General features: G+C 57.2%; 1 protein-coding gene across 1 annotated transcript in view; it reads right to left on the bottom strand.

Moving 5' to 3' along the window:
* ADGRD1 (adhesion G protein-coupled receptor D1) overlaps nt 1-19,928 on the bottom strand; it is a 139,301-nt gene that overhangs the window by 11,790 nt on the left and 107,583 nt on the right. Inside the window, exons 16-20 of the mRNA XM_007455454.1 lie at nt 18,099-18,202; nt 16,280-16,391; nt 13,607-13,760; nt 8,289-8,355; nt 5,807-5,873 (exon numbers count right to left, since the gene is read on the bottom strand). Of these exons, the coding sequence (XP_007455516.1) occupies nt 5,807-5,873; nt 8,289-8,355; nt 13,607-13,760; nt 16,280-16,391; nt 18,099-18,202 (504 nt within the window). The remainder of the gene's footprint in view (nt 1-5,806; nt 5,874-8,288; nt 8,356-13,606; nt 13,761-16,279; nt 16,392-18,098; nt 18,203-19,928) is intronic.

Below are 19,928 nucleotides of genomic sequence, written 5' to 3'. Positions count from 1 at the left end.
AATTAAAAAAAAAAAAAAAAAAAAAAAAAAAAAAAAAGGAGGGGAGGGGTGGAGGGAGGACACACTCAAGACCACGGGGATTTTTGCTGGGGGGAGGGAACGGCTGGGCAGGGCTCTGGGGTTGGGACCACGCTCTGTTTCTTGACCGGACTCAGGGCCACTTAAGTATTTGTGAAAAATCACTGGGATGTGATTCACGATCTCACAGTGAAAGGTTATACATGCAGACACACATAAAGACATAATAAACACTTCGTGTGTATCTATACCTGTTTCTATGTCCATGTAGGTATTTATGGTTCTGTATCTTTACGTCTGTAACTATCATTGTAATTGTACCCGTGTGCATATCTGTTCTTAGGAATTGGTAACTGGATCTATGTATCTATGTATCTTTATTTACGTACCTGTGTTTGTAGAGTCACACAACTAGCCTGGCCTCTCCCCAGGTGAGAGGAGGATTTTAAAACTCTAGACTCTTTCTCTTCCCGGACTTGGAGGCCTTTTTCCCGGGTGGCGCCAGCATGGAACAAGCCCCCTGGCGGGGCTCAGGCTAAGGTGGCCCCTGTGGCCCATGGCGTCCCTGCTTCTGTAAGACCTGCCTGCCCCGTGGGCACTTTTGCACTCAGCCGCACTGGAGTCGCCCAGGAAATGGCATCCATGTCCCTTCATAATCGGGGAGACCAGTTTGTGAAGGGACAGTTGGTGGGTGCATATTTGGCAGTGGGGTGACAGGTAAGCTGTGAACCGGAAGGGGCTCGGTTCTGCCCTTTCCCTCCCAGCATTGGGCCCACCAGGCGCCACGGTGACAATCCCGTCCCACAGGTTCCTGTCCGTCCGAGACCAACCTCACCGGGACACAGTGAAGCTGCACACCCCAACACGAACATGCACCTTCCAAAGTGTTTTAGTTTAAAATGATGCACGTGACATGTGGCTGTTTTTAAATGGATGGGATGTGCAAGCAAGTACCCCCCGGACACAAACCCCTCTTTGGAGAACGCCATCCCGTGTGCATCCATCCAGACATTTCTTTCCCACAGACGTGCTCACGTGAACATGCGCCCGAACAGAGCTTTGCACAAGTTACACAATGGGGCCGGGCCCTACATGTGATGCTGAAATCTGCTGTCTTCGGAGTGCCTCTGGGGACAATGCGGCACGACTCAACATGGCACAACCCAGGGTCCTCAGAGGAAATGAGAAACACGGGACACTTCCGCCCCCGGCCAGCCTGAGCCCTGACAGTTGGAGAGGCTGGGTCTCAGGACCCCTCTGCTGCATCCCCTGGCCTGGGGTCTGCATGCTTTTTCTCTCAAGGTCCGGGGAGCAAACATTTTTGGCTTTTCAGGCCTCCCAGTCTCTACTGTAACAGCTAAACTCAACAGCTGCAGCGTGACAGCCGCCGCAGTTTGTAAATAAGTGCCCGGCACCTGCGCGGGATTTACCGCATGAGCCGCAGCCAGCTGACCCTGCGTTTGACCGTTTTCAGCGGACATCCCCTCCCCCCAGCCCAGGGCTCTCCAACTTCCCACAGCCCACCTCGGACTGCAAGCCAGCTCCACACCGGAATCACTGGGAGCTCTGAAAGTTCCAGTAAACCCAGAACCTCCCAGGTGGGGCTCAGGCAGAAACCGTTCCCAAGCTCCCCAGGGATTCCATTACTAACAAGTGTGAGAACTGCAGTCCTCGCAGGTGCATGGCTGATGTCAAGGAGAGGGCCTGGGGCGGAGGTAACGCCCTCTCTGGAAGGACAGCAGGGCTCCAGCGAGCCTGGAGGACATGGGATGCGGGGACCCTGCTGCTGGACCCCTCGCTGTGGTGGGTGGTAGGGAAGGATCCAGGCAGGGCCGCCTCGGATCCCCCGCCGTCACTGACCAAAGTCAGAGGAAACAGCCAGCTCAGCCGGGGAGTCTGGGAGCGGGCGATGCTGCCGGGCCCTGCAGACCTGGGGGTTAAGTCAGCACAGAGAGACAGCAGGGCGAGGCCTTCCACACTCGCTCCCCTTCCACCCCTGCCACTGCCCGCGCTCTGACCAGGAGGGTTGATCAGGCGGGGGGACTGGAGTCGGGTCTGAGCCTGAGCCTCCGTCTGGGTGACGAGGCGAGTGGTCCTCCCGGACCCCAGGGGCAGGAAGGGAGGGCGGCCCGGGGTCGCTCACGGGGGCCTCTGTCACCCTGTGAAAGATCGGGTGGGAAAGTGACTGCAGATGGCCCTCACGCAGCCCTGGGACAGGCCACAGCCTGGAGGGAGAGCTCAGGGATGTGTCACCATGACAACGCACCACCTCAGTAGCAGTTGATGGAAGGACCCGGGCCTGTACTCGGAGCTCGGGGTTAACGCCAAGGACGGACGCCCTGAGACCGCAGTCCTGTCCCTTCCCCGACCTGGAAGCCCTTCCTGGAAGGAGGTCTCCTTTACAGAACTGCTGTGCCATCGCCCTGGACTGGCACAGACTGCAGTCCCCCTTCCCTCGCAGAGGTGACACAGCAGTGTGATTCTAACCGTCTGTGATGGACAGAGAAGGAAAACATCCCAAGCACCACAAGGGAGCCAGCAACTGGACGGACGGCCAGGGCTCACGGGGTGCTGGGGACACCAGCTCCTGTGACACAGAAGGGCAGAGGGACAGCCTCAGGGACCCCGCGGCCAGGGCTGGGCCAGCGCTGCCGACAGGAGTGTGGCCTGTGGGGGACGGAGCACCGTGCACCCACTGCCCTGTGCGAGGGATCAGGGGGTGCACTCCTGGCCCCCGTCTCCTCCCTCCCTCTGAGCCTGGTCCGTGTCCATCCGGACCGGCCCCCCGGGGACACTGAGAACAGGAGGGGAGTGGCATGGGAGGGGCACCCAGCTGACGCCCGCAAGGCTCCCGTCTCCCTGTCGCCCACCCCTCCCACCAGGGCCCTGCGCGGACGCTACAGAGAGGCCGGTGGGCCCACGAGCCCTGCAGAGCTGGGAGCACAGCCCCGCCTCTCCTCTGGCACAGAGGCCCGGGGCTGGGGCCACGGGGACCCAGGAGGCTCCAGAGCCAGCACGTCAGGGAGAGAATGCCCCCATCTCCCACTTGTCCCCGTGGCTGTGGACACCCCTGAGCACACGTCACCTGGCAGGGGACCGGCATAGAGGGGAGCGGAGTCAACGCAGCCTGAACGGGGGAGCTTGTGTGGGGCTGGCGCCACCGCCCTCCCTCATGTCCCGAACAGACGACGACACCCCGATGATGCCCCCCACTCTGCCCTTCTGGAAACCCTCTACCAAGAAGATGCTGCTGCACCTCTGTGTGGCCTGAGGATGTCCGAGTGGAATTTTAATTAAGGAGGAAAAAGCCACATCTTTAGGCGTCTTCCCTTGGATACGTTTCTAATTAACCACCAGGGCCCACGGCCTCAGTCAGTACCACCGAATTTGGAACAAAGTCTAAAGAAGCTTTCAAATCAGCCGTTGGGGAAGGGAGCAGGGGGGTGAGCGAAAGGAGGGCTGGCTTCACAGCGTTTAGGAAAGATCCACATGGAGGGGATGCAGGAGCGGTGGGCTTCAGTGCCATCCACAGACCCTCTCCAAATAAGTCCATCCTCCGGCAGCCATCCTTGGTGACACAGAACATTGGATCTGTCCTTAGGATTGGGAGGACAGTTCATGTGCCACCACAGCCGGGACACCCAATAGGGTAGGCGACAGATGAGGACACCAAAGGCTCAAGTGTCTCTGGCTGGAGTCCCTTCCCTCACCTTCAGTAGCGGGCTCACCTGGGGGCTCAACACCCTTCAAAGGCAGCACCCTCAGAGGCAGTGAGCATGGCCTGGCTCCCACCCTGGGGGTGCGTGGAGAGCATGTTCTGGGGTCTCAGCCAAGGGTGTGGAGAGTGTGTTTTGTGGATTTGCACAAGGTGGGCAGGAGGGATGGGGGGTGCCTTGATGTCAGCCCCCAACACTTGTGGGGAGAGATGCCCAGACTGGGACAGCATGGCGATGCCTCACCTCTGACCAGACCCCAGCCAGGCTCAGCACCCTGGTACTGGCAGCCCCCTCTCCCAGGCCCTTTTCCTAGGGCTTCTTGGGGATCCCCACCTCTAGCCCCGAGAGTTCAGGGGGATGAAATAATAAACCCTGCCCCTGGAGAGTCATGTGATTTGGGCCTGACCAATCACCTGCCTCCACCCAAGCCTCAGTGATTGGCTCTGGAACAGACACCTGACCCATGGGAGCCAATCAGAATCTTCCCTGGGACTTCTGCTGGGACTGCTGGGAACAGTGCCTCCCTCCTTACCCTGAACTGCAGAGCTGGAGGATGTGTCAGGGTACCAGCTCCATCATGTCCCCCCGCCAGGAAAGCCTGCCTGAGATGGAGCCAGCAAGGAGGCAATGGGGCCACGGGCTATGTAGGAGATGATACCTGTGGACATCACTGAGTGCCTGGAACCAGCCATGCCTGATTCCCCTGTTTCCCAGGACTGAGCCTTTTCTACTCAAGGGCACTCAAGCTGGTTTACTAGCACCGGGGGAGAAGGGGGAGGAGAGAGAAGGAAAGGAAGAGGGCGAGTGGAAGGGTGTGGGGGAGAGAGGAGGGGGCGCCTAGACTAGTACAGCTGCCGTCACGGGCCAGGATTTCATCATTCTACCTATTCCCTGCACCGTAACTTGCCCCTTTTAATAACAGAAATTTCCATCTCTCCAAGCAGCTAATTTAGGGGCAAGTAAGGGAGAAATTTAATGTAAAAACACATTCAGATCTTAAAAAAAAAAAAAAATGCTCTATAAACTTGAGCTTTATTATTAACGTTAAATAACTTCATGGGAAACCAAGTATAAGGACCCAGGGTTAGAGCTGTGGCCCAGGCCTGGCCAATCAAGGCATTCCAGTCCTTTGACCAATCAGAGCATTTCATTCTTCTGGTCACAGTGAGGGCTGGCCAATCAGAACATTCTGCTTCCACTGGCTTCAGTGAAGGCTGGCCAATCAGAACATTCCATTCCTCTGGCCAGTCAGAGCATTCTGCTCCTCTGACCTCAGCGAGGGGCCCGTGGTGGGCAGAGTTCCAAGCCAGGCCCATCAGAAATGATGAAAATCGATCCCAGGATTTGGTGGGACGGGCCGGTAGAACAATAGCAAGAACAACAAAGGAGGGTTTTTTTTTCCCCCCGTGGCAGTTATTACAATTCTGTGTGGTCCTAGAGTTTCTTAGCAGCATCTGGGGCAAGCTGTCTAAGAATGGAGCCAACTGATAGGAAAACAGAGCTGAGAAGTGGGGCGCCAGAACCACGTGGAGACGGCCTCGTCTGAACCCCAGACGCAGAGCCACGGCAAACGTTCCTGACTGTGAGCTTAGAGATCCCCATTTCTGTCACCCTCTCTGAGTAGGTCCCTCATTATCACAGGAATTCTGTTTCGTGTGGTTCTCGGGAGGCTCTGACGAAAACTCCCTAACACAGCCTTGGTTCCTGCATCTCCTTGACCACGGAGATGTGCACGTGAGGAAATCATGGAAGAGCATCGGGAAAGAAAAGAACCAGTGGGTCTGCACTGCCCCTCCTGGACACACACCCACACCTGCTGCTTCAGCATGAAAAGCACCGAGGGCCTTAAACAGATCTGCATTAAACCTGAAAACCTGCCCAACCTTCCTGAGTATCATTCGGGGAAAGGAGGCTCTGGGTCACACCCCCATGAGGGGCTGTAACAGGACCCATGCTGCCCCAGCTTAGGACGTGCTCTCAGGGGGCCCAGCTGCACCTCCACAAAGCCCAGGGCTTCCTGCACTCCAGCCCCTCCCCAGCCCAGCTCCGCGCCCGCACGGCAGAGGACGTACCACGATGATGAACAGAGCAGGAGCTACGAAGGCCCAGATGGCACCATTCCCGAGCGACAGCCAGCAACTGTGGAAGGGGGCAGAGGGTTACTCCAGTGCATCATCCCACGTCCCAGGGGCCCTGTGTCCAGGACAGTACAGGGACACCGTGGGGCACAGTCACAATGACATTGTTAATCCCTACAAACGTGTCTGTATCCTGTCCATGACCTCACGCCTCCCGCTCTTGGGAAGAATGTTCCAGGTCTGTAGACTGGCTCGAGGAAAAGAAGGCTTTTACAGGTCACCTGGTTAGTGGAAAAATTCGCCATCTCTGAAGAGTCTAGCCAAAATCCAAAGGAAGTTTGAATTTTATTACAAGAAATAAATAAATGGGCTTTTGCCAGGGGCCGGCTTCCTTCCAGAGCATTTCAAATACTGACTTCACTAGTGTCTTCTGCAGGGATTCAAGGAGTGAGGAGGCATCACGTGACGCAGCATGGACCACCTTCGTCCTCATCAGCTGTCGGTCAGTTCCATCTCCCGGCAGTGCCATCCCCCGACCCCGCTCCACAACCGAGACGAAAGGTCCCAGTGGATCCCAGCCACGGCTCTCATTTCCAGAGAAGCCTCATCTGGGAGGCAGGGTCCAGTACGAGGATATGAAATTGCTCCTGGCTTACGAGACATGATTCCAGGAACTCAGGCAGGACTACCATCTTCCTCTCCGGAGCATCAGAACCGCTAAGAGCCCGGGGTCCCTGAGACACGTCACCTCCCTGGATCTGGGGGCAGCCCCGGGGGCGCGGCACACCCGCCAGGGTCTGGTGAGGCGCACGGTGCATCCTCACGGACGCAGGACGTGGACGTCCCTGCGGGGCCACCTGGTCACTCACTCACGCCTGCTCACCCAGCGCAGCCCCCTGACAGCACAGCACCGCCCCCCCGTAACCCCACGGCGCCCCTGAGGCAGGCGCTGTGATGACCCCACCCTGCAGAGGAGGAAGCTGAGGCCCAGGGACGTTCGGGGACCCGAGTCCACGCCTGCGCCCTGCCTTGCTGCCCGCGTCCTCCCCCGAGACCTCCTGGACCAGGAGACACGAAATGCCCCAGACAGGTGACAGAGCCTGTAAGAGGCTCGTTCCCACCTGGAGCCCAGAGCCTGGAGAAAAGAGCCTCCCGTCTGAGGATGCGGCACTTAACATGGAAACACACGTCGAGTCTGGTGGTCCCTCTGCAAAGGGGCAGCTCTAACCCAGGCTCCCTGGGAGGGTGAGAATTCTGCAAGAGGAAGTTTGTGCTTTCCACCATTTTCGTGCAGAAGGTTAAGTGGGTGAGGACCTTCAGATCCCCGGTCCTCCCCAGACACTCAGTGAGCTTCGGGGCCTTTGCTGGGGCTGCCTCGTTCTCGGGCACATGAGTGGGTGAGAGGCTGACATCAGAAACAGACCCTGGAGCTGAGACGCACCGTGGGTGGCCCAGCACCTGCACGCTCCCAGATGGAAAGACATGGAACAAGTGCCCTTGAGATGTGTCTGAGAAGTTTCTTCTTTTAATTAGTGCCTTGGCTTCGGACACCACGCAGGCTTGCAAGGAACGGGCCAGAACAATGGTTGTTTAATCATTCTTATTTCAGCATGGACTCAGCGCTTTCTTTAAGTGCTTTATCTTCAGGAAATTGTTGTCCTAAAGTAGAAAAAGCCAGATTCCTCCCAGTTTAGCAACTCAGCTGAGAAATTATCTCAGGCTGAAGCTGGAACAGTGTTTAACTCCCTCTCTCTCCTCTTAAAATCTCTCCGTGGCATTTGTCACTCAGTGGTTCTTCCGCTTTTGGCTGAGGAGAGGGGCAGCTCCCTAAAGACAGGTGAGCTAAAGCCTCTTTCTCTTTGGTAGGAAAGGAATTCAAATTTCTGGAAGGTGAACACCTGACCTGGTTGCACAGTCCCAACCCAGCCTCTTCCTGATTCAACTAGGGACCCACCAGCTGCAGTTTCAAAATAGCGGCACGAGGTCTGGCACATACACAGTCCCGTCTGCTGCTGCCCCAGCGATGAGAACGCCCCCCCGCGGGTGCACATCAGACTACCCTTATTCACACAGTCCCATTCACTTGGCTGTAATTTAATGGGACTTCTTATGTACTAGGCACTTGCTGACCACCCCAAGAAAGGGTCAGCACAAAACAGGGCTCCACAGGTGACCAGACTGTGCGTCCAGGACAGCCACATGGATGAAAACCTCGCATCAGAGACTTATCCGGGCCACCCAGTGCAGGAGGCGCTCTGACCCCCTCGATGCTAGTTCCAAGGTGGGAAAAAGCCCAGAGCACCGCCGGGGGTGTTTCTCCCTCTATCAGCCCTTTTTTACTGCCAGGGCTGGAGGATACCAGCCTTGGACCGACCCCTCCCCGAGGAGAACACAGCAAGACAACGAGCCATGGGGACCCTCACTGTGCCCCTCCCCACGGGAGTCCTGCCCACACAGGGATCACCCCTCCACTTACTTCTTACTTGTTCCATAACTGTCCATGGCAAAGACTATTGAAATGATACAGATCAGAAGAGGAAAACCTGTAGGAAATGAGAGCAGAATATTTTATTAGCTTGCTCCAGTCTCCTCTGACTCGTTCATTCATTTATTCATTTTATACCTGATGTGTACAAAGAAATGTGTGCTAAGTGTTGAGGACACAGAACAGCCCCTAGGCTCCAAGAATTTAGAGTCTAAACGAAGAGATAACTAACACACACACACACACACACACACACATGCATTTTAGGGCAGGTCTGTTGTGAATCTGATTCTGTATCTGAAAACAACACCCTTCCAGCTGCTGGGGAAGCGGCATGCCCAGGGCCTCTGTGTGATCAGTGCCGTGAGCACAGCACCTGCCTCTGCTCCCCTGCAGGGAAGGGAGGGGGGAGAAGAGACAGCAAAGGGTCCCTTTCCACCCACTGACCCTCCCCTCCAGAGGGTGGTGAGGAGAAAGGGCTCCTGACCAGGACACTGCATTTTGCAGATTGCTAGGATAAAAGGGCGCAGGGGAAGATGCATTAGAACAGGCGGCTCCTGTGCCCCTCTGGCCGAGCCTGCCCAGCCCGTGGGAGATATACTCCAGGACCCAGAGGGAAGCCTGCTCCCGGCTCCAGTCCTGGGCGCCTCAAGGCCTCAGCCCTCCTGCGACCTCTGGTGGCTTGGTCAGCTCCACACTGGCCCTCTGAGGATCAGTGTTAAATGATCTCCTTGAAAAGGAGTCTCTGGAGAGTGGTCCTGTCTCTGAAACACTTTGCCTTGATGTCAAAATAGTCTGACGACATCACAGGACATCCGGACAAGACAGTCGTTGGGCCCTCAAAGGAGACCAACAAGCAGCCTCTGGGGAGAGGTGGACAGGCCAGGGGCCAGGAGGGGACGCACCTCTCACTGCTGACCCGCCGTCACACTCGGGTTTTCTACCCGTGTGCACGACCTCATGGAAGCCAGAGCTTTTCTCGGTGTCGGAGCCTCTGGCTGTGGCCCTCCTGCCCTGATGGACTCAGAGTCACAGGAGACAAGGGGGACGCTGAGGATCTGGCCCACAGCCTGCCGCCCACTCGCTTGGGGCCTCGGTTTCCTCAGACGTTGCAGGGAACCCCGCTGCCTGGCTCTCTTGGGAGGATCACATAGGCCCTGAGATGGTGAGGGGCCCTGGGGACATCGGGCACCAAGACTCCCCCCCATCCCATCTTCCCAAGGAAGCTCAAGCCTTGGGGTGTGGGAGGAGCGGGCACTGTGTGAGCTCTGGGTCCACAGGACAGCCCAGCAGGTGCACACGGGACCCTGCAGAGTCCCCAAGGCCCCGTCCGGGGGTGTTGTGGAAGGTGCAGTAAGAACCCGAGGTGCCTGGAAGGCTTCGGCTTCCAGGCTTCACTTTGAGTCAACACCACGTCTCCCTCCCCCGATCGTGGCCACGGCGGGGGCGCAAGTCAGGGGCTGGCATCTCTTTTCTGCGCAAAGTTAAGCGGAGGAGGGGATTCTTTTCCTGGCTGCACAACTGAGCGTTTCTCCTACGATCCCCAAAGCAACACTGACACTCAGAGGACAGGCCGCAGGGCGGTGACTGGAAGGGTCTGAGACGAAGGTGGGCCCTACCCTCTGCTTTCTCTGAAACGTGCTGCAGGAGCCACAGCACCGCGTTCTATTCCCAGGATCCCCCAGAACAGCTGTGCAGCCTCAGGGAACCAGCTGAGCCTCTCTGGGCCGCCACGTTCTCACTCTGGAAACAGCGATGACAGCACGTCCCATCAGGCTGTGGTGAGGATCACACGCGCTGCGCCCATGGATGTGATGCAGGATGCGCTGATGTATGAAGCCCGTCTGTGTATAATGATCTCCACTCTTATTAACCAGCTCTGAGGCCTTTCCCACTGTTGCTATCATCTGAAATTCACACCCCATAACCCACGCAGACGCTTGACCCGCTTCCGCAGTTTGGGGCTCCTCTGGTCCTGTCCTATGGACGTTGACTTCGTGGCGCTCAAGACGTGCTCTCTTTGGAATGTGGTGACCTTTCAGAGGGACCACATTGGTGCTTCCCTGGCTGCTGCCCCTAAGATCCAGGGAAGGAGGGAGGGGCGATGTGAGGGGCAGCCATCAGGAGTGTTGCTGTGAAATATTAACCCAGAGAGGAGGGATGATATGAAACCCAACACAGGGGCGGGGATGACTCGACAGCGAAGGGGCAAAGAGATGACAACGCTGGGAGACAAGTGGCTCGCCCTCCAGTCGAAGTCACTGTGCCACATTCCGGATGCCTCACTCTGGGCACGTGGCGGCTTTGCATTTCTGCACCCTGGGGCTGTTGAGCTGTTGGCTCCTTCTGGGCAGTGAGTTGTGAACAGAATTGACCCATGCCTCTTTCGGCTAAGTGCTGATTTCCCGGGTGACATCTACCCAGGTCGTCTTCTCTCTCACAGCATCCAGCAGTGGCTCCAGGCAGTAACTTCTCCATCACCCCGGGCTCCTGAGGGACTGTCCCGAGCACAGCCCCTCCCACTGCCACTGGCCCGCTGAGGACACGCAGTGTAAACAGCAGATAAATGCTACTGTTTTCAACCCATGTGAGTTGGAGGCTGCTTGTTACGGCAGCGTAACCTAGCCTGCCCTGACTGATGCACGTCCCAGGGTCTTGGCGCTGTGTCACCTCCCTGGGACACCAGCACAACTTCAGAGAAAGGCGGCTTCCAGAATGAACTCTGATGACGTTTCCACCCTCAGATGAGTGGGCACTCACAAAAGCAATGAAGTCGTAACAGAGAAAAATAAAGCAAGTTGCATTTCTTTCGCTTCTGAGTTTATGATTATTTCTTTCACCTCTGAGTTTGTGGTCAGAGATTCACATCTGCTGTTTGTGGTCAGAGATTCATGTCTACCGCACCGACGTGTAAAGGCTCAACTGTTTTCTCACTCACCTGCTCTCCCCGTTCCCACATGGACCCCTTGAGGACAGATATTACATTACACTCACCTTTCAAGTTCAAGCATAGGACCTGACATGCAGCTAAACTTCAGGTATGTTGTTAAATTTGACACCTCCAATCCCAACTCAGCCAAAAAAACAGTCCTTGAGTTTCAAAAAATGATACTGTTTGAAGGTCAGGGTAAGAGCACGGTGCAAATCTCCAGGGAAGTGGCCTCTCTCTGGGGGACCCCCCCCTGCAGGGTGACCCCCCCGGGCCCTGGGTCAGCCTCCAGCTCCCCCTTAATTCATAACTGCAGGTAGAGAGAGGCCAGCCACCTGCAGACTGTCTGTACTTAGGCCCACAGCCAAGTCGAACCCAATGAGAAGGAAGGACGCAGTTCAGAGCCGTGAGGAAATCAGTTAAGGGGACGCTGACGTCGAGACAGAGCCCTGCTGGAACTCAGCCCGGCGCTCCATTTGCAGGGAGCGTCTGACAGAGGCTGTACACTCAGACACCCACAGGGGAGGCACTGGTATCAGAAACCATACAGTCGCAGCCAATGCTGTCAAGTAGGAACAGAAGCTCAGGGTTCCCAGATCACCTCACCTTTCAAAAGAACTCTATAATTTTATGCAAAATCTCTCCATTTTTAAGTATTGGCAAATCATTCATTTTTTTCCTCCAACACTGTGCAGACCAAAGAAGAGATCCTTCAGGGCTGGATTGGATTATGACCCACACCTCCATCTTGAACCAACATACACGACTCCTGTCACAGCAGAGACAAACTCCACACTTTTAATTCATTTCAACTGTCCTTGCTGTGGCTACAGGGTGTGTGCGTGTGTGTGTGCGCACATATCTCTAAACTATCTGACCGTTCCCATAAAGAAACTAGCCATTACAGGTGGTTGGTCACTTGTCCTGTAAATCCTTTTACTCAATGAAGTCAGAAGCCAGAGGCAGAAGCGACCCTCCTCTGTCAAGGAGACAAGGCAGGATGGAAGGAGAAAGTCATGCTTGAGTTGGGCTCACCAAGAGGGAAACGGAGAGGAGTGGACGTTCCTGCTGCGAGGAGCCCAGCCAGAGCACAGGCGTCCAGGTGAGGAGACGCGCGGCAGGGACGGCCAGTCTGCCCGCAGGCGGGACGCAGGGCGTCACTGGCAAGCACCGGGAGTTCCCTGCGAGGCCACACCAGTTGGGAGGCAGCTGCTGTGTCTCCTCTCTCCACGTGGGCCCCCGGGAAAGCCAGGAGGGGCACATAACTTACCTCCACTACGTCCCCCAAATGAACTACGCTAGGAGCTCAAAGCACAAAGTAAAATGTTTGTCTGTTCCCTGCGCCATGAGGACTGTGAAAATTAAATCTATCGCAAGAAAACTAGAAACGGGTAGCAGGTCCCTTATGCTGCATTAATGCTTTACAGCAGATGCAAGAATGCCAGGCGTCAATTACTCTGGCAGGAAGCAGGGTCTCCTGTGCCTTGGGGCTCCTCAGGATGGGCAAGAAGGAAGTTCAAGAAAGTCAAGCCACTGGGGAGGTGACTCCCAGATTGAAGGACCACCATAACTCGTGCAAGTTAGCTTTAAAACAACACAACCACTTAGAGTCTCTATAAATTTTCTTAAGGGCATGCAGCAAATTAAGAAAAATTTATTCAAGAAAACCTACTAAGTCTGGGTAAACCTGACACGCTGGGACACCTGGGCTACAACCTGCTCCACTCCAGGCAGCTGTGGCCAACAAGACAGGCTCCCTCCCCCGGGACCCAGTCTAGAGCCGCAATATCTCCCTGGGGCAGGCTGCCTGCATTCCTCATTCTCCCCAGCACCACGGGGCAGAAACTCTATTCCAGGTAAGAGCGACCCTAGAGATCAGAATTCCTTTCCTCCCTCCAACCACAACCCATAGTGTACAGGGTCCATCCCAGGCGTGACTGGCTGAGAATACGGGGCCCTGACTGCCCTCGTCCCAGGGCACCCATACACTGTGAGATTAGAGGCCACCATCCCTGCCTGGTGCCCTGCATTAAAGCCGGGGTGTCAATCCAAGAGAAGCAGGCCACTGTCCCCGCACCGGCTCCAGAGCAGTGCCTCTGGGATTTTTCCCAGGGAGGAGGGAAGCCGACCATTAGAACAGAGAAATCCAAAGCACCCCACACGGAAACTGACTTTTCTGAAAAACAGTGAGGGGAAGTTCAGCCCGCAGAGCACCTGGCCTCTTAGAGGTGTTTCACGTGAAGATGAAATCACAACCCACCTCTGCCCCAGCTGCCCCATCCCATCCCCACCTACCCCATCCTATCCCCACCTAACTTGTTCCAGCCCTCCCTACCCCATCCCATCCCACCCTATCCTATCCAATCCCATCCCCACCTACCCCATCCTATCCCATAGTAGTAGCGGTGTTTGCTGTCCTCTGATCCAAAGACCTTGATCACCATGCTGTAGAGATGCAACCCTTCCGCCAGCATCCACGCAAAGGCGCTCAGGAAAAAGTAATGCAGGAGCATGGCCAGCACCTGGCATGGGGTCTAGGACCAAAGCAATGGCAGGGAGGATAAGCGCTCTCGGCGTGCGAGCAGTGGGTGCTTGCTGTTGTCTCAACGTCCCTGCACCCACGTTCTGGGGGGCGCCTTCTAAACACGTGGCCTCACTTTCTTCCTGGGGAGTCACGTCTTGCCTTTCCCAGCTGAGGGATTTGAGTGGGGCACGTGACTCAGGCAGTAGCCAATCACTGCACCACACCCCCTCCCGGGTACAGTGATTGGTTCCTGGGAGGGCAGGGACTCGGTCCGGCCAATCAGCATAAACATCCCCATCCCTGCAGCAGGATTGGCTCAGGGGTGGGCACGTGACTGGCCGGGTTGCGGGGCGTGGGTTCTGGGGTGGGCGGAGGTGCCGGTGAGCAGGTTTCCCTCCTTCCTTCGGACGCCGGAACCCAAGGACAGGAGCCCGGAGCTGGGGAAGCCACCCCGGCCCGGAGGCGAGGCCTGCAGAGTGGAGCGCGTGAGGGGAAGGGAGTGGAGGGGCAGAGAGAGAGCAGCCTGTGACGTGGCTGAAACCTCTAGACTCAGGAATTTTCAGTTCTCCATTTCGAGGTGTTGGTTACCTACCTGGAGCCGAAAGGCCTGAGTGACACAGCCGCTTCACTGGACTTTACTCTCAGCAGGTGTAATGGACAGAGGTGCACAAACTACCTGTAATGTCTGTTCCTGCTGGCTGCTCGGGGCACTGATATCCAGAGGCCCCCCTGCCTCTGTGTGACAAGCAGGCAGGGGCCGGGCCTGCTCAGCTCTGCGTGCTCATCCTCCCCTGTCCAAGGCGGCAGCGGTCTGCTGGTCCCCCTTTTTGCTCCTAGTGTCTTGGCCACAACTCCAAGCTCAGCCATGTGGGCTCAGATCCCCCCCGGAGCCTCAGTCAGAGATCCCCCCACCCATGCTCTCTGTGAGTCCACTGCCACCCATCCCTAAGCTCGGATACAAGGGCCAGGGAACCAGGAGCCTGGGGAAGAAAACAAATATGAAAACCAAGAACAACCGTCTTTATGGGGGCTCCATGTCCTGTCCTCCCAAGGCCCCCTGATCCGTTGATTCTCAGGAGAAAACAAAAAGGAACAAGTTACTGAAATGCCATGCTTCTGGCCATTAGGCTCTGTTAAATCTGGGACACATCTGTTGTTTCTGTAGTCCCAGCACCGGTGGCCCTGCGTCTTCTAGGACCAGCTGCCCCTTTCATGTGGGGAGCGGCCCCTCCCCACACAGAGACTGGCCACCACAGTCACCTGTCCTGTCTGCCACAGAGGTGATCCAATGGGCGGATCACTGAGAGCCCTGCCTGGGATTTTAGACACACAGGAGATTCCCCCGGTCCCTGGGGTCGCCATCTGGATGATGGGCGCCTGGACCGCTTCCCCTCCTGTTGCCATCACACAGGGGGCGCTCACTCCTCGCGGTGTGGCTTGGACAGGCAGCCTCAGCATCACCTGAAAACCTGATGGAAATAGGAATTCCAGCTGAACCCAAATCTGTATTTTAAGAAAACCCCGTGTGATGATCCACAGTGGAGCTTGAAAAGCATCCAGTAGGAGAGAATGAGGCTGGTGCAGAGGCCTCATCTGTCCACGGCACAGCCAGGAACTTCTTAGATGCTTGGCTGAACCCCTAAACCTGTGAGCAGAGGAGGGCGGATGTCTCCTTAGGCAGCAGCCCCAGGACAGGCAGGTGGGCTGAGGACCCTGCTGGGCAGGGAGGACAAGACACTCTGCTGACGCTCACTTCGTGGGATAAAGAATTCATCTTCCATTAGCCAATCGTGATCGCGCCCCAGGACCACTGGCTTACACTGCTTGGTTCCCTTCCCTCCCGGTGTAGAGCGAGCACATCTCTGCTGATTCTTCCCTTCAACCAGGTTTATAACCCCCGTCACCCAAGCCTGGGTCAATCTGGTCTCAGCATTTCACTTTCTGTGAGATCTAAGACTTCCTAGGTCCCGGGAGAACCCCCAGCCTGATACAAAGGGGAGAGAAAAGGTGGGTCTGGGTCCTCACAGACCCTTTGCAGAGAGGGCTGGCCCTTGGCAGGCAGAGGGGGTGTGGCTGTGTGCATGGTCAGAGCAGCGATGGAGAGCAGTGTCTGCAGCAAGACCGCACGAGGTCAGCACCTGGTCAGTGCTTACCAGGCCCCCCTGGGTAAGTGGCTGTAACTCCCTCGTGCCTCAACCTGGCATCTATAGCAGGCAGGTTACGACGGCACCACCTCGTGGGCTTGTTATGAGGATTAACTGAGTGGGTCTATGTAAGCCCTCAGCACGGTGCCCAGCACGCAGTCAGGGCCGTAAGTGTCGTCATTACCGAGACTGATGCTGAGCAGGGAAGCCATTCATACCTGTCATCTTCCCTGTCTCTCCCAGAGGAAACATAGCCTGGCTATTCGGTGGTCTGAATTCTGAACTGAAGCCAGCAGGGGAAGGTGCCACCCCTGGTGACATTCGGGGGAGAGCGGATGGGAGGGAGGCCCGCTGTGGACCCAGCAGGACCAAGGGGGCCACTCACCGTGCCCGGCTCGAAGCGGAAGCTGATGAGCAACACGACCTGGGCCACCAGGATGGCACAGGACAGGTTGGCGTGGATGTGGTAGCGCTGGTTCCGGATGGTGCTGACCGAGCTGGGGGCAGAGAGGCAGGGGTCAGGCCACCAAGGAGGGCTTGATAAGCCAGCCCAGATGCTGCCACTCCCGGCTGTGAACCCTCGATGGCTCCCTATTACTCTCGGAAACGACGCAGCTCCTTCCACAGGCCCTGCAGGGCCTGATCCTTGCCTGACTCAGCTCGTCCCTTCCCCTGCTCACAGAGCCCCTTTTCCTGGAGGTTCTCCAAGACCCCCAGCCCGCTCCCGCCTCGGGGCCTTTGCACCAGCCGTTCCTCTGCAGTGAAGTCCCTTCCCGGGTTAGAGAGAACTTCCCGAGCCTGAAGGAGCCCCACTTCCTCTCTGAACTGCTCTCAGGGCTCGGACGGACGGCTGTGAAGATGTGTCTGCAGCCTGTGCATCCTCACTCGTTGTCTGCGCCCCCCGGAAAAGGGCGAAGACGCCGCGTCCGCGGTAGAGCAGCAGCAGGTAATCGGGATCTGGGAAAAGGATGCGGAGAAGTGGGCTCTTATGTAAGCACACACCAAAAATTGTGCGCGCAAACCCGGCCTGACGCACATCTCGGCACACAACACACGTACCCGGTATCTCACCCCAGGGATGCCTCCCCAGCCTGCGGGCGCTGCCGAGGAAGACTGACCGACGCTTCGGCTCTTCTGCACGTCCCCCCCCCCCCCCGCCCCCGGCAGCCAGATGTGTTTTTATCTGTCTTGGGCGCAGCTGCGTCCTCAGAGCTGACTACGCGTGGGTGGGGTTGACTTGCTGAGCAAATAGCTGGGGAACGAGGAAGGTCCTGAGCGAAACGCTGGGGTCCCTCCAAACCTGCGCCAGTCTCCTCTCACCTGGCTCGGATCCCTCCAGAAGCTCCTGTGTCCAGGGTGTACCCCTGCCCCCACCCCCCAGGGCGCCCGGGTCCCGGGTGGGCAGCAGTGGGGATGGGGGAGCCGGGGAAGCTGACAGCCTCCCCTGCTGATGGTGCCGCAGCCCCCCGCCAACCAAACCTGGGAACCCCCAGGAGGAACTCCAGGAGTGGAGAAAGAGGGGCAGATAAACTCCCGAGCGTCCCCGGAGAGCGGGCCCATCCAGGTGTGGGGAGAACGCCCTCCTCTGAGGCCCAGCAGCTCGGAGGGGAGTGTGCAAGCAGCGCTCAGTCAGCTGTCCGCCCAGACTCACGGCTCTCATCTTAGTTTTCTGTCCCAGTTCAGAAAGGGCCACGGGTGGACTGAGCTGCCGGCCTCCACTTGGGGGGCTGCGGGGTGCCCTCAGTCTCTGACCAGACGTGGCATAAGCCGGCAGGGAGGCAGGGGCCCTCCAGTGTTCCCACCCCCGGGGCCTCCTGCGGCCCAGCCCCACAAAGCTCTGGCTGTTTTGATATCATTTGGGGGGGTCCTCAGTTCTGGCTCTCCCCTGGCCAGCGGACAGAAAGCCTTGTGGGCTAGGGACCTTTCCAGAGCCTTCCAGGTTAACTGAAGCCGGTGCCCTCCAATTCCACGGCACCTCCTCTCCCCTCTCTCTTTCCCAGCGCCCAGAGCCCCCTCCCTGCGCCCCAGATTTCAAAACAGAAGGTAATCGAGGAACAGCCGTCCAGCTGTCACACACCGTGCATTTGCCGCCTCCCGAGTACAAGTGCCAGAAGGGAAATCGAAGTGGGCAGGAGTGGCACTGACATTTGCACAAAGCCGCCCAACCTCTTGGGAGACCCGGGGGACGGCAGAAGGTGACTCACGATAGCACTGCGAAGGTGACGAGCGTGATGGTCAGGCAGAGCACGGACAGCGAGCAGCCGATGTAGCTGACGGACGAGAGCGCCACCTGGTGTCCGCGCGTGAGCTGTGCGGGAAGCAGAGCGGAGGCGGTCAGCCGCCGCGGGGTCCGGGCCCTAGAGGGGGACTGGCCCTGTGGTTAATGTGGCCCGAGCCTGATCGGGGGGCTTCAGGCTGGAAGGGGTCCCAGGGCTAATGCACAGCTGAGCACGAGGCAGCCACTGGAGCGTCCGGGGTTGGTGGTGACCGCCAGTGCCCGCCTCTCCCCCTGACGCCCTGGTGTTGCCACCCAGAGGGCCAGTCCTTTGGTGTTGGCCCTTGGTTTCTGCGCATTTCAGACGCTCCAAATGGCTCCACCCATCACTCACATCCCTCCAGCCCCTGCGCTGCTACCGCATCCCCTCCCTTCCCCCACTGCTCCCCGCGCAGGCGGCCCGCCTGCCCCGTGCCTCTGCGCCCGGCATGCAGGGTTCTCTTAAGAGCCTGACCCATAGGTCCCGGTGCAAGTCCCAGCTGACGACCTAGGAGTGAATTTTCATACGTAAAGTGCTCGGAGCAATGTAAGAGTTTGCTGGTATCCCTGATGCCCAGTAGAGCATAAACATACGCGGTAAGTCCAGTGGATGCAAAGCCACAAAGGACGGTGACAGCAACCACAGCTCACCTAAAAGCACAACCCCGAGCTCCACGAGCTGGTGGCCTCTCGAGGTCACGTACATCTGACCCTGGGATCCAAGAAACTCCACGCTCCCTAAGCCACACGCCTAGGAGAGCAGCTTCCCTCAGAGGTCGCTGCCGGTTCCTGCTCCCCCGGCAGCATCGAAGACCCAGCCTGGAGCTCGCTCTGCACTGGCACCGGCGCCAGACCTCAGGGTCCCTGCAGCCTTGGCCAGGACACCGGGGACCTCGGCCTCCAGCTAAACTGCCTTCTTCCCTGTTCCCCGGGACTTAATTGGGAAGAAAAGGAGGCAACTCTTAGGTACGGAAAAGCGCTGTCGTCCAGGACGCGGGGCCCAGGAGGCCCCACCAGGAAACGTTAAGTGGGTCACAGGGAACAATTTGGGAGCCAACCGGTCGGTTTCCGAGAACTGATAACTTGATGAGGGGTCAAGAAACACTTTCAGTCCCTGGCTGAATCCCTGGCAGGGGAGGCGGAAGCCTGGACCCAGCAGCCCTGGACAGGGGGGCGGAGGGCCCTCATGAGTAACCCCTGTCTATGCAGGAAAACAAGCTTCCTAGACAGGAGGGGCCGCCAGTGCGTTCCTGCAGCAGGCTTCTTGGCAACATCCCAAGATCTGGACCCTAAAGTTCTCCATCTGCAGATAGAAAGGCCGAGCGGTGTCCTGAGCCATCACATATCTGAGGAAGGCAAATGGAAATATATTCTGAGAGCCGCTTTCCTGCACTGTATTGCTTAACACTAATTCCTGAGCGATGCTGTCACTGCTCTTCTGTGAAATGATGTTTCTGGTTTTAGATAAGTTTCGGAAAAGCTGCACTCTCTGTCTGCCTTTAGAGACTTTGGGTGAATACAAGCAACTTAAGGCTTCTGAGACTCCTTCAGGTAAATATATAGATAGAGAGAGCTATGTTAAACTTGGCATTTATCAGACTCTTTGGGGGAGGGGAAGAGAGTACCTCTTCGGAAGTGCCGTTTACTTCAAGCGATATTTTTTCAGAAACGGAGAACTAAAACCAGGTGAGGAATCACTAACATTATACCAACCATGTCACCTTTGCTGTCTGTCTCATAAGACAGTTGAAAAGTCCTGTCCCACCTAGAGGTGTAGGGA

Source organism: Lipotes vexillifer, unplaced genomic scaffold, assembly GCF_000442215.2.
Source record: "Lipotes vexillifer unplaced genomic scaffold, Lipotes_vexillifer_v1.1 scaffold671, whole genome shotgun sequence".
In the NCBI taxonomy this organism is placed as follows: domain Eukaryota; kingdom Metazoa; phylum Chordata; class Mammalia; order Artiodactyla; family Lipotidae; genus Lipotes; species Lipotes vexillifer.
This window is presented reverse-complemented; position numbering and strand designations above follow the sequence as displayed.